The sequence below is a fragment of the Podarcis vaucheri genome (assembly GCF_965113315.1).
Source record: "Podarcis vaucheri genome assembly, chromosome: 6".
NCBI lineage: Eukaryota > Metazoa > Chordata > Lepidosauria > Squamata > Lacertidae > Podarcis > Podarcis vaucheri.
This window is the reverse complement of record NC_138764.1, coordinates 100,498,534-100,511,482: the sequence shown is the minus strand read 5'-3', so window position 1 is coordinate 100,511,482 and position 12,949 is coordinate 100,498,534. Positions and strand designations below refer to the sequence as shown.

The 12,949-nt window shown below is 43.7% G+C and overlaps 1 protein-coding gene across 2 annotated transcripts in view; it reads left to right on the top strand.

The window, feature by feature from the left end:
* LOC309534204 (uncharacterized protein) overlaps positions 1-12,949 on the top strand; it is a 47,426-nt gene that overhangs the window by 26,215 nt on the left and 8,262 nt on the right. For both annotated transcript variants that reach the window (XM_082226336.1, XM_082226335.1), the window contains 3 exons: positions 1,061-1,399; positions 9,661-9,736; positions 11,923-12,009. In XM_082226336.1, the coding sequence (XP_082082462.1) occupies positions 1,061-1,399; positions 9,661-9,736; positions 11,923-12,009 (502 nt within the window). The remainder of the gene's footprint in view (positions 1-1,060; positions 1,400-9,660; positions 9,737-11,922; positions 12,010-12,949) is intronic.

Here is a 12,949-nt window from a genome sequence, read left to right as displayed (position 1 = left end):
TGCCAGTCTGCACTGACAATATTTAGCTAGATCAACCAATGCTCTTTTTTTATTAAAATTTATTAAAATTTCAAAGAAAAGAATTACATAAAAACAAGAAATACAAGAATAAAAGACAAAAATAAAAATACTAGAAAAATATAAAATACAAAATACAGAATAAAAAAGTAAAAACACTTACAAAGGAAAAGAAAAAAAGAAAAATAATGAATCAATCTTTCCATGCCTTACATTCATATCCTTGTTTCCCTGACCTCCTCATACCTCCCTTTTTTGTGTTCCAATTCAATTAGTTAATTCAGCAATTTCTTTCCCTCCTTATTATCCTGATCTTTAATCTTAATATATTGTAGCATTAAATTTTTACCTATTAAAAATCCAATTTTTCCATATTCTTTTATATAATTACAGCTAGAAACCACTTAACTTCAATCAAACATCATTCTAACATTCATTAATTTTGCAATATTTCTGTAAATAGTCTTTCAATTTCTTCCAATCTTCTTCCACCGACTCTTCTCCCTGGTCCAACCAATGCTCTGACTCGGTGTAAGATACCATCTTACATTCCTAAAAAGTTTAGGCAGCAGATGCTGTAAAAGTTCCCTGTTCAAGTTCCTGGAAAGCCACAGCCCATCACAGTAGATGACAATGTGGGACTAGACAGACTAGTCTTTATAAGGGAATTCTCAATATGGAATATTCTAATCATGCTATACAGTGCAATTCTTTGGCCAACAAATCTGTACAGTGGTACCTCTGGTTATGTTCGCTTCATGTTACGTTCTTTCAGGTTATGTCCCGCGGCGACCCGGAAGTACCAGAAAGGGTTACTTCCAGGTTTCGCCACTCGCGCATGCTCAGATGTGGAAAATGACGCACATGCGCATAAGCGGTGAATTGCGACCCGCTCATGCGCAGACACACAGCTGCGGGTTGCGCTCTTTTCATGTTGCGAACGGGCCTCCAGAACAGATCCCGTTCGCAACCAGAGGTACCATTGTACAAGCAAGAATAACACACACAGTGTTATTGTTTGGTGCACTTTTCCTGATTTCAGATGATCAGTCAGCAGTGCAGAATCTGGGGCCACCACAGCCAAAGAGGTCCAGAAAGTCCTTTCCCAAGTGGAACCCAGGGAACGGTTTGAAGAAATGCCCCAGTGATAAAGATCTCGAGACCACTGTGGAAGATGAAGAGGCTGATCTCCAGCAAGATCCTGCTACCTCTTCTGGCCTTAGAGAGGTGCGCACCCTTGGTGTCAGGATGAGGTCCCATTCCTCTGAACCAGCGACTCCTCACTCTTCTACTCCCTTTCATGTATCGCCTTCTTTCCTAACGATATCTTCTGCTGGGGCATTTCCAAGAGGGGCAACGAGGCCAAGCCCAGCAACCAGAGGTAAAACATCTGTTATGATCAAAGAATGGAATGAGGGTGCAACAGGTGTACACCAAATGTGAGATGATTACATTCATTTGTATTCCCAGCATATGAGCCTGCTAATTCGTATGCCATGTGTTCTGAGTTGTGGGAAATTGCAGTCAAACAGAACTATGCATGAGTGCTAGTTAGTACATGGAAGAGCTGCAGGGGTCAGCAAACTTTTTCAGCAGGGGGCCAGTCCACTGTCCCTCAGACCTTGTGGGGGGCCGGACTATATTTTGGGGAAAAAGAAGAAGAATGAATTCCTATGCCCCACAAATAACCCAGAGATGCATTTTAAATAAAAGGGCACATTCTACTCATGTAAAAACATGCTGATTCCCGCGGGCCAGATTTAGAAGGTGATTGGTCTGGATCCAGCCCCCGGACCTTAGTTTGCCTACCCATAAGCTAAGGCAATAGAGTTGAAGTCCTAGGCTCAGCTAGGTCACTCTCCCTTTTCTCCAATAAGGGAGGAAGTGAAGACTTCTTCCTGTTATCTCTCACTCCATGCCATGTAACTGATCAAGGAAGACGTGCTCCAAGCTTAGAGCATGTGTTTGAAGCTACACTAGTGGCCAAAATTGTGGGAACCTTTTGGGGAAAGTGTCTTTCTGAGGTTTGATGGCTCATGACAGCTGATTGGCTCTCTAAACACTCATGCTCATTGGCTACATTCAAATGAAATCAATCACCCTAAGCAAGTTGTGCTTCCTTTTTCTGGTTATTTGGCTATAACTTTTGATAGGTAAAGGTAAAGGTACCCCTGCCCATACAGGCCAGTCTTGCCAGACTCTAGGGTTGTGCGCTCATCTCACTCTATAGGCCGGGAGCCAGCGCTGTCTGCAGACACTTCCGGGTCACGTGGCCAGCGTGACAAGCTGCATCTGGCGAGCCAGCGCAGCACACAGAACGCCGTTTACCTTCCCGCTAGTAAGCGGTCCCTATTTATCTACTTGCACCTGGGGGTGTTTTCGAACTGCTAGGTTGGCAGGTGCTGGGACCGAACGATGGGAGCGCACCCCGCCACGGGGATTCGAACCGCCGACCATGCGATCAGCAAGTCCTAGGCACTGAGGTTTTACCCACAGCGCCACCCACGTCCCTTTTGATAGAAACATATAATTGAACAAACTTTGTTGCATTACATTCTTCGATAAATTATCTTTCCATTGATTTACCATTTTATGGTATTACTCAAAATGAAGTGGTGTTATGAGCCATCAAACCTCAGAAATACACTTTTTCCAAAAGGTTTCCACAAGAGTGTTCTGCCTGTGTTTTCCTTGCTGCTGCTTGGATAAATTCATGAATCTGACCTTTGGCATGCTTTGTACGTGAAGCATTTTAAACTTACTTCACAGCGTGGTCTGTTCATTTTAAGCAGGTTAGAAGAAGAGGAGCGCTTTTTGCAAGTGGACTGATTGGGATAAAAAGATTTAACAGCCTACATTCCTAACACTTCACAGTGCTGCTTAACTTTTATGTGTTTAAACTCTGCTACTGGAGGCTTCTCTCCTGCTGGAGATCCCCAAGCCAAACAGAGGACATAGATGATGCCTTCCTGGAACAGATGGCCAAGCATGCAAAAGGAAGGGAGATAGTAGTAATGGGGGACTTCAATTACCCGGATATTTGTTGGATGTCAAACTCAGCCAAGAGCATAAGGTCAAACAGATTCCTCACTGGCCTTGCAGACAACTTCATTGTCCAGAAAGTGGGAGAAGCAACAAGAGGAACAGCCATTTTAGATCTGGTCCTAACCAATGTTGATGACCTGGTTAGTGGGGTAGATGTGGAAGGATCATTAGGCGCGAGTGATCATGCTCTTCTGAAGTTTACTATACAGCGGAAAGGAGCAGCCAAGCATACTAAGACTCAATTTCTTGACTTCAAGAAAGCCGACTTCATAAAACTTAGGGAAGTGCTGGGTGAGATCCCATGGACAACAATACTAAAAGGAAAGGGAGTTCATGATGGCTGGGAGTTTGTTAAGAGGGAGATACTAAAAGCACAACGTCAGGCAATACCAATGAGACGGAAACATGGAAGGTGCCTAAAGAAGCCAGGGTGGCTATCTAAAGAACTTTTAACTGAATTAAGATTTAAAAAGGATGTGTACAAAAAATGGAAAAGGGGGGAAACCACCAAAGAGGAATTCAAACAAATAGCCAGCACGTGTAGACCCAAAGTCAGAAAAGCTAAAGCACAGAATGAACTCAGGCTTGCTAGAGAGGTTAAAAGCAACAAAAAAGGCTTTTATGGGTATGTTCGTAGCAAAAGGAAGAACAAAGAAACAGTGGGGTCACTCAGAGGAGAAGATGGTGAAATGCAAACAGGGGACACACAAAGGGCTGAACTCCTCAATGCCTTCTTTGCCTCAGTCTTCTCCGATAAAGAAAACAATGCCCGACCTGAAGAATTTGGAGCAAATGATTCAGCAGAGGAAACACAGCCCAGGATAACTAAGGAGATAGTACAAGAATACTTGGCTAGTTTAGATGTATTCAAGTCTCCAGGGCCAGATGAACTGCATCCAAGAGTATTAAAAGAACTGGCAGATGTGATCTCAGAACCACTGGCAGTCATCTTTGAGAATTCCTGGAGAACAGGCGAAGTCCCGGCAGACTGGAGGAGGGCAAATGTTGTCCATATTTTCAAAAAGGGGAAAAGAAAGGACCCAAATAATTATCGCCCAATCAGTCTGACATCAATACCAGGGAAGATTCTGGAGCAGACTATTAAGCAAACAGTCTGTGAGCACCTAGAAAGGAATGCTGTGATCACCAATAGTCAGCATGGATTTCTGAAAAATAAGTCATGTCAGACTAACCTGATCTCGTTTTTTGACAGAATTACAAGCCTGGTAAATGAAGGGAACACAGTGGATGTAGCCTACCTTGATTTCAGCAAGGCATTTGACAAGGTGCCCCATGATATTCTTGTAAAGAAGCTGGTATAATGCGGTCTTGACTATGCTACCACTCAGTGGATTTGTAACTGGCTGACTGACCAAACCCAAAGGGTGCTCATCAATGGTTCCTCTTCATCCTGGAGAAGAGTGACTAGTGGGGTGCCACAGGGTTCTGTCTTGGGCCCGGTCTTATTCAACATCTTTATCAACGACTTGGATGATGGACTCAAGGGCATCCTGATCAAATTTGCAGATGACACCAAACTGGGAGGGGTGGCTAACACCCCAGAGGACAGGATCACACTTCAAAACGACCTTGACAGATTAGAGAACTGGGCCAAAACAAACAAGATGAATTTTAACAGGGAGAAATGTATAGTATTGCACTTGGGCAAAAAAAAAATGAGAGGCACAAATACAAGATGGGTGACACCTGGCTTGAGAGCAGTACATGTGAAAAGGATCTAGGAGTCTTGGTTGACCACAAACTTGACATGAGCCAACAGTGTGACGCGGCAGCTAAAAAAGCCAATGCAATTCTGGGCTGCATCAATAGGAGTATAGCATCTAGATCAAGGGAAGTAATAGTGCCACTGTATTCTGCTCTGGTCAGACCACACCTGGAGTACTGTGTCCAGTTCTGGGCACCACAGTTCAAGAAGGACACTGACAAACTGGAACGTGTCCGGAGTAGGGCAACCAAAATGGTCAAAGGCCGGGAAATGATGCCTTATGAGGAACGGCTAGGGGAGCTGGGCATGTTTAGCCTGGAGAAGAGGAGGTTAAGGGGTGATATGATAGCCATGTTCAAATATATAAAAGGATGTCACATAGAGGAGGGAGAAAGGTTGTTTTCTGCTGCTCCAGAGAAGCGGACAATGGATCCAAACTACAAGAAAGAAGATTCCACCTAAACATTAGGAAGAACTTCCTGACAGGGGGAGGGAGACAATGCTCCTGAAGGTAGGAGTATATCAATTAATGAAGATGATCATCCAAATGTCATAGACCAAATGGAGCAAACAGCACGCGGACCTAGTGGTGGGAGGAAAAAATCCTTAAATAAGAGACACGGGGGAATGATTAATGGACTTCAATGTCTGTACACTAATGCGCAAAGCATGGGAAATAAACAAGATGAGCTTGAGCTCTTGGTACAGCAAACTAAATATGACATAATAGGCATCACTGAAACCTGGTGGGATAAGTCCCACGATTGGAATGTAATAATGGGGGGATACAATCTATTTCAGAGAAACAGACCAGACAAGAAAGGAGGAGGAGTGGCGTTATATGTCAGGGATGTGTATACCTGTGAAGAGATCCAAGATTTAGAACCTCAAAGCCAAAGTGAGAGCATTTGGGTCAAAATTAAGGGAGAGAAGAATAACAGAGACCTCATTGTGGGAGTTTACTATAGATCCCCAAGCCAAACGGAGGACATAGATGATGCCTTCCTGGAACAGATGGCCAAGCATGCAAAAGGAAGGGATATAGTAGTAATGGGGGACTTCAATTACCCGGATATTTGTTGGACGTCAAACTCAGCCAAGAGCATAAGGTCAAACAGATTCCTCACTGGCCTTGCAGACAACTTCATTGTCCAGAAAGTGGGAGAAGCAACAAGAGGAACAGCCATTTTAGATCTGGTCCTAACCAATGTTGATGACCTGGTTAGTGGGGTAGATGTGGAAGGATCATTAGGCGCGAGTGATCATGCTCTTCTGAAGTTTACTATACAGCGGAAAGGAGCAGCCAAGCATACTAGGACTCAATTTCTTGACTTTAAGAAAGCCGACTTCATAAAACTTAGGGAAGTGCTGGGTGAGATCCCATGGACAGCAATACTTAAAGGAAAGGGAGTTCATGATGGCTGGGAGTTTGTTAAGAGGGAGATAGTAAAAGCACAACGACAGGCAATACCAATGAGACGGAAACATGGAAGGTGCCTAAAGAAGCCAGGGTGGCTATCTAAAGAACTTTTAACTGAATTAAGATTTAAAAAGGATGTGTACAAAAAATGGAAAAGGGGGGAAACCACCAAAGAGGAATTCAAACAAATAGCCAGCACGTGTAGACACAAAGTCAGAAAAGCTAAAGCACAGAATGAACTCAGGCTTGCTAGAGAGGTTAAAAGCAACAAAAAAGGCTTTTATGGGTATGTTCGTAGCAAAAGGAAGAACAAAGAAACTGTGGGGTCACTCAGAGGAGAAGATGGTGAAATGCAAACAGGGGACACAGAAAGGGCTGAACTACTCAATGCCTTCTTTGCCTCAGTCTTCTCCGATAAAGAAAACAATGCCCGACCTGAAGAATTTGGAGCAAATGATTCAGCAAAGGAAACACAGCCCAGAATAACTAAGGAGATAGTACAAGAATATTTGGCTAGTTTAGATGTATTCAAGTCTCCAGGGCCAGATGAACTGCATCCAAGAGTATTAAAAGAACTGGCAGATGTGATCTCAGAACCACTGGCAGTCATCTTTGAGAATTCCTGGAGAACAGGCGAAGTCCCGGCAGACTGGAGGAGGGCAAATGTTGTCCCTATTTTCAAAAAGGGGAAAAGAGAGGACCCAAATAATTACCGCCCAGTCAGTCTGACATCAATATCAGGGAAGATTCTGGAGCAGATCATTAAGCAAACAGTCTGTGAGCACCTAGAAAGGAATGCTGTGATCACCAATAGTCAGCATGGATTTCTGAAAAATAAGTCATGTCAGACTAACCTGATCTCGTTTTTTGACAGAATTACAAGCCTGGTAGATGAAGGGAATGCAGTGGATGTAGCCTACCTTGATTTCAGCAAGGCATTTGACAAGGTGCCCCATGATATTCTTGTAAAGAAGCTGGTAAAATGCGGTCTTGACTATGCTACCACTCAGTGGATTTGTAACTGGCTGACTGACCGAACCCAAAGGGTGCTCATCAATGGTTCCTCTTCATCCTGGAGAAGAGTGACTAGTGGGGTGCCACAGGGTTCTGTCTTGGGCCCGGTCTTATTCAACATCTTTATCAACGACTTGGATGATGGACTCAAGGGCATCCTGATCAAATTTGCAGATGACACCAAACTGGGAGGGGTGGCTAACACCCCAGAGGACAGGATCACACTTCAAAACGACCTTGACAGATTAGAGAACTGGGCAAAAACAAACAAGATGAATTTTAACAGGGAGAAATGTAAAGTATTGCACTTGGGCAAAAAAAATGAGAGGCACAAATACAAGATGGGTGACACCTGGCTTGAGAGCAGTACATGTGAAAAGGATCTAGGAGTCTTGGTTGACCACAAACTTGACATGAGCCAACAGTGTGACGCGGCAGCTAAAAAAGCCGATGCAATTCTGGGCTGCATCAATAGGAGTATAGCATCTAGATCAAGGGAAGTAATAGTGCCACTGTATTCTGCTCTGGTCAGACCACACCTGGAGTACTGTGTCCAGTTCTGGGCACCACAATTCAAGAGGGACACTGACAAACTGGAACGTGTCCAGAGGAGGGCAACCAAAATGGTCAAAGGCCTGGAAACGATGCCTTATGAGGAACGGCTAAGGGAGCTGGGCATGTTTAGCCTGCAGAAGAGGAGGTTAAGGGGTGATATGATAGCCATGTTCAAATATATAAAAGGATGTCACATAGAGGAGGGAGAAAGGTTGTTTTCTGCTGCTCCAGAGAAGCGGACACGGAGCAATGGATCCAAACTACAAGAAAGAAGATTCCACCTAAACATTAGGAAGAACTTCCTGACAGTAAGAGCTGTTCGACAGTGGAATTTGCTGCCAAGGAGTGTGGTGGAGTCTCCTTCTTTAGAGGTCTTTAAGCAGAGGCTTGACAACCATATGTCAGGAGTGCTCTGATGGTGTTTCCTGCTTGGCAGGGGGTTGGACTTGATGGCCCTTGTGGTCTCTTCCAACTCTATGATTCTATGATTCTATGAGTAAGAGCTGTTCGACAGTGGAATTTGCTGCCAAGGAGTGTGGTGGAGTCTCCTACTTTGGAGGTCTTTAAGCAGAGGCTTGACAACCATATGTCAGGAGTGCTCTGATGGTGTTTCCTGCTTGGCAGGGGGTTGGACTTGATGGCCCTTGTGGTCTCTTCCAACTCTATGATTCTATGATTCTATGAGTAAGAGCTGTTCGACAGTGGAATTTGCTGCCAAGGAGTGTGGTGGAGTCTCCTACTTTGGAGGTCTTTAAGCAGAGGCTTGACAACCATATGTCAGGAGTGCTCTGATGGTGTTTCCTGCTTGGCAGGGGGTTGGACTCGATGGCCCTTGTGGTCTCTTCCAACTCTATGATTCTATGATTCTATGAGTTAAATCCCACGTTTTGAATCCAGGCACCCAGCTGATTCTTTTGCTATTCGCCCCACACACATGGGTCAAAAGGATTATATATTTTCCTCCCACATGAGTTTCATACAGAATTTCCTCCCTTGCAAGGGCTTCCTTCCCCACTGTGGAGGAAACGCAATGCATACAAGGGAATGACTTTGTGGCTCTTCTCCCTCCATTGAAATGACTGATAAATTGTGCATTTGAGGCGCTTCCTGTGAGCATTGAAGCATATATGAGGTTTCTGAGCATGAAGATGCACTTATCATTATTGAAAGATCTACAATGACTCCCAGTACGTTTCCGAGCACAATTCAAAGTGTTGGTGCTGACCTTTAAAGCCCTAAACGGCCTCAGCCCAGTATTCCTGAAGGAGCGTCTCCACCCCCATCGTTCAGCCCGGACACTGAGATCCAGCGCCGGGGGCCTTCTGGTAGTTCCCTCACTGTGAGAAGCCACGTTACAGGGAACCAGGAAGAGGGCCTTCTCGGTAGTGGCACCCGCCCTGTGGAACACTCTCCCACCAGATGTCAAAGAGAAAAACAACTACCAGACTTTTAGAAGACATATGAAGGCAGCCCTGTTTAGGGAAGCTTTTAATGTTTAACAGACCTCTGTATTTTAATACTTTGTTGGAAGCCGCCCAGAGTGGCTGGGGAAACCCAGTCAGATGGGCGGGGTATAAATAAATAAATTATTATTATTATTATTATTATTATTATTATTATTATTATTATTATTATTATATTGAATTACATTTAGAGCCGACTCTACAGTAACATTAGACTGGATCTTCTCCTCAGTATGTCTGTCAAATAAATCAGAAAATCACACATCAAAATGGATACCTAAATGCTGTTGAATCCTTAGAAGAGCATCACTTTAATGTGGTGGCCATAAATGTATTGGTTGCACTTAGAACAACAAAGGGGTTTGCATCTGCCATGTTTAATTTTACATAATATTTCCTTATCCTATCTTCTTTTTTAGATTACAATAACATAGCAACTAGGAGGAGGTCTGATGATCCTCTGGCCCAATGTCAGAAACATATCTTCATAAACAGGTAATGTATTCCCTGTTACGATATAGAAGCAATGCGGCCGCGAGCTGGTAGCTTGAAAGCAAAACATAATGGGAATGTTGGGACTGTTCCGTGGGAAACAGAGGGACAGTCTATTCACAGTGCGAACACCGGAATTAGCTCAGAGTGTAATATGAGCTGTACAGGAAGTGCAGGAGGTGGAGTTTGTCTCTCGGCAGCTGGAGTTTGAAGAGAGCAGTCGTGTTTTCTGTAACGCTGCAAAGACAGAAATAAAGGCATGTAAATACGTTTCTGTCTATCTCTTTCCCCTGCCTGGGGGGGGTGCAGGAAAGAGGGGGGGGTGTTCTTCTCACACCGAGAAGGATCGCCTATCGCGACCTAGCCTGTATCCTGCCGGGGAATGCAGACAGGGAGGTCAACCGGAGATCAAGCCAGGTGTCTGGAGAGTGGCCAGTTTCTCCTGATAAAGGCTTGATTCCCAACATTCCCCCCTCCCCCTAAAACCCCCCAAATTGTACAAATGTGTCATGGTATACGGATCAAGCATTTTCATTTTCATTAGGAGTAGGGGTTGGGGAGAAGTTTAATTTGGTTCACGTTTAAAGGCCAACCTGTGTAATCCACACTTTCTGAAAGTATACGCAAACCGAAACACAGCCATCCTTTGAAATTTGCACTTCTCTGAATTTTGCAATGCAGTTCTCCATCCAAGTACAAAAATGCATGTACTAGGGTAAATTGTCCCTAAAAATGCATATTATTATTATTATTATTATTATTATTATTATTATTATTATTTATACCCCGCCCTCCCCAGCCAAGGCCGGGCTCAGGGCGGCTAACAAGCAATAATAAAAACAAGTTGAATGATTACAACTTAAAAACAAAATTAAAATACAACATTAAAATATTGAAACATTAAAATATTAAAATGTAGCCTCATCCCAAGAGAAGAAAGGAAAAGAAAAAAGAAAGGGAGGGAGGGAATCAAATTGGCTCCAAGCCAAAGGCCAGGCGGAACAACTCTGTCTTACAGGCCCTGCGGAAAGAAATCAGATCCTGCAAGGCCCTGGTCTCATGAGACAGAGCGTTCCACCAAGTTGGGGCCAGTGCTGAAAAGGCCCTGGCTCTGGTTGAAGCTAATCTGACTTCCTTAGGGGCTGGGACCACTAGGGTGTTGCTATTTATGGACCTTGAGGCTCTCTATGGGGCATACCGGGAGAGGCGGTCTCATAGGTACGATGGTCCTAGGCCGTGAAGAGCTTTAAAGGTCAAAAGCAGCACCTTAAATCTGACCCTGTACTCTACCGGAAGCCAGTGCAGCTTGAAAATATATTAATGAAATAACAAAAAAATGCATTGTATAAGGGGAAACTGCTTTGAAGAAATGTATCTATTAGGCAAATTTTGCAAAGAAATGTGGAAACATTAACAGAGGAGAAATGAGAATCCGAACCTGACAGATTCACCCATCCCTAATTAGGAGTGCAATTCAGTTCCTGGCAAAATGTGTTAAGAGGATTTTAAGTTGAGCGGTGAATGTGCATAATCACCAGCCATGGTGCACATTCACCAGCCCTCGTGGAGAATGTGCACATAATCCTTCCATGGAGAGGTAATTGTGCACATTTCCTGGTCCATATACACAAACAGGCCTTGGAGGATGTGCATATGGTGAATGGATTTTGTTTACACTTGGGAGAAGAAGATGGTTAAAGAATATTTTGCTCAGCTAGAGATGAAAGCAGGTGAGCTGCATAATGTGCAGGAGGGTTGTGCTAAGACACAGGTGGGGAACCTCAGACCCAGAAGCTGAATGTGGTCCTCACAGCCACTCTGTTTGGCCCTTGAGAGTTTCCCTAGGCTCCACACCCTTCCCAGGCCACATACCCTTCTTGCTCTGTTATGCAGCCTCCTTGGATGTTTCTGACTGCTTGTAATGTATTAATAGAATCTGATATAATGTCTCGTGCATGTCTGGATGGAGGAAAGATAAGTCTGTGTGTAGACACTAACCAAAAAGGGGGAAAAATACATTTGCTTTTCTGCCCAAGTTTGCCTCCAGTTGCACCCATCAGTGTCAGCACTTCACACACACAAAATGAAACAAAACCGTATAATCTTCTCTTGGTCTAAAGATAGTGGGTTGTTGCTGTTTTTAATGAACTCTGGAGTCACTTGTTTCAGCTATCTGTTTGTTCTTTTAGCTTTGACAAGTCAAAGGACACCAATTCTCTGGAAATGGATGGCTTTGAGGTGGCTCAGAAAGTCTTCAGTGCTTGTGAAATGGAAAGGTAAACTGGCAGGGAAGAGACCCATCTGCCCCTAATTGCATTTCTAGCATCTTGCGGGAATATAATGGGATATAGATTAGACATGCCTGGAAACCTAATAGCAATTTTCAGGCCCACAAACTCACCTGGCTTTTCCATTGGATGGATTCTAGCTGGAGTGTCCAGCATTGCTAGTGATGGCAGAGAAGTGAAATATTTCAGAATCACATACCAGCCACTTACTAGGTGGGTTCCTAACCCAAACACTATTGTTTTCCTTCTGGCTAGAACTACATAGGGCAGTTCCAGCAGTGGACTGTGACACCCCTATGTTTAATTCTTCATAACACTTACACCAGGGTTGAGTAACCCTTTTCAGTCTCAGGGTCAAATCCTCAGCAATTTCTCATCACATTCAGAACTGCTGTGCTGAAGTACAGGGGTCACACACCAGTAATCAAAGGTCTGATATAAAAATGTCAGCAGCTGGAATTTTCCTCATAATTGTATTTCCAGATTAGAACAGGCTTGCCCAGTCTAATTTGTCCCAGCCACACAGCTGTAAAGGTGTAATGGACCATTTGCTTTCCTCCTATCCCTGTACTTCTTGCTGCAAGCTGCTCCCATTAGAAGAGAGCAAATCTCTTCAGCAAAGAAAATACAGGAAATGCCTCGTGTTCCTTCCTTCTGATTGCTTAGTAGCAGCAAGTGTGACTAAGTATCGTTCACAACAGCAGCACCTTCATATCTGCCTAATTAGCCGGAGAAGGTTGCCACCTTATTTTGTTTCCTAACTTTCTTTATATTTCATAATTTACTTATTTATTTCATTAAATTTATATACCGCTTGATTATAAAGAAACCTCAAAGATGTTTACAAAAAGATAACACACGAAAATCAATTAAAAAATCACAACCATACTTTAAAACAGATGCACGTTAAAATACCGAAACAGAATAA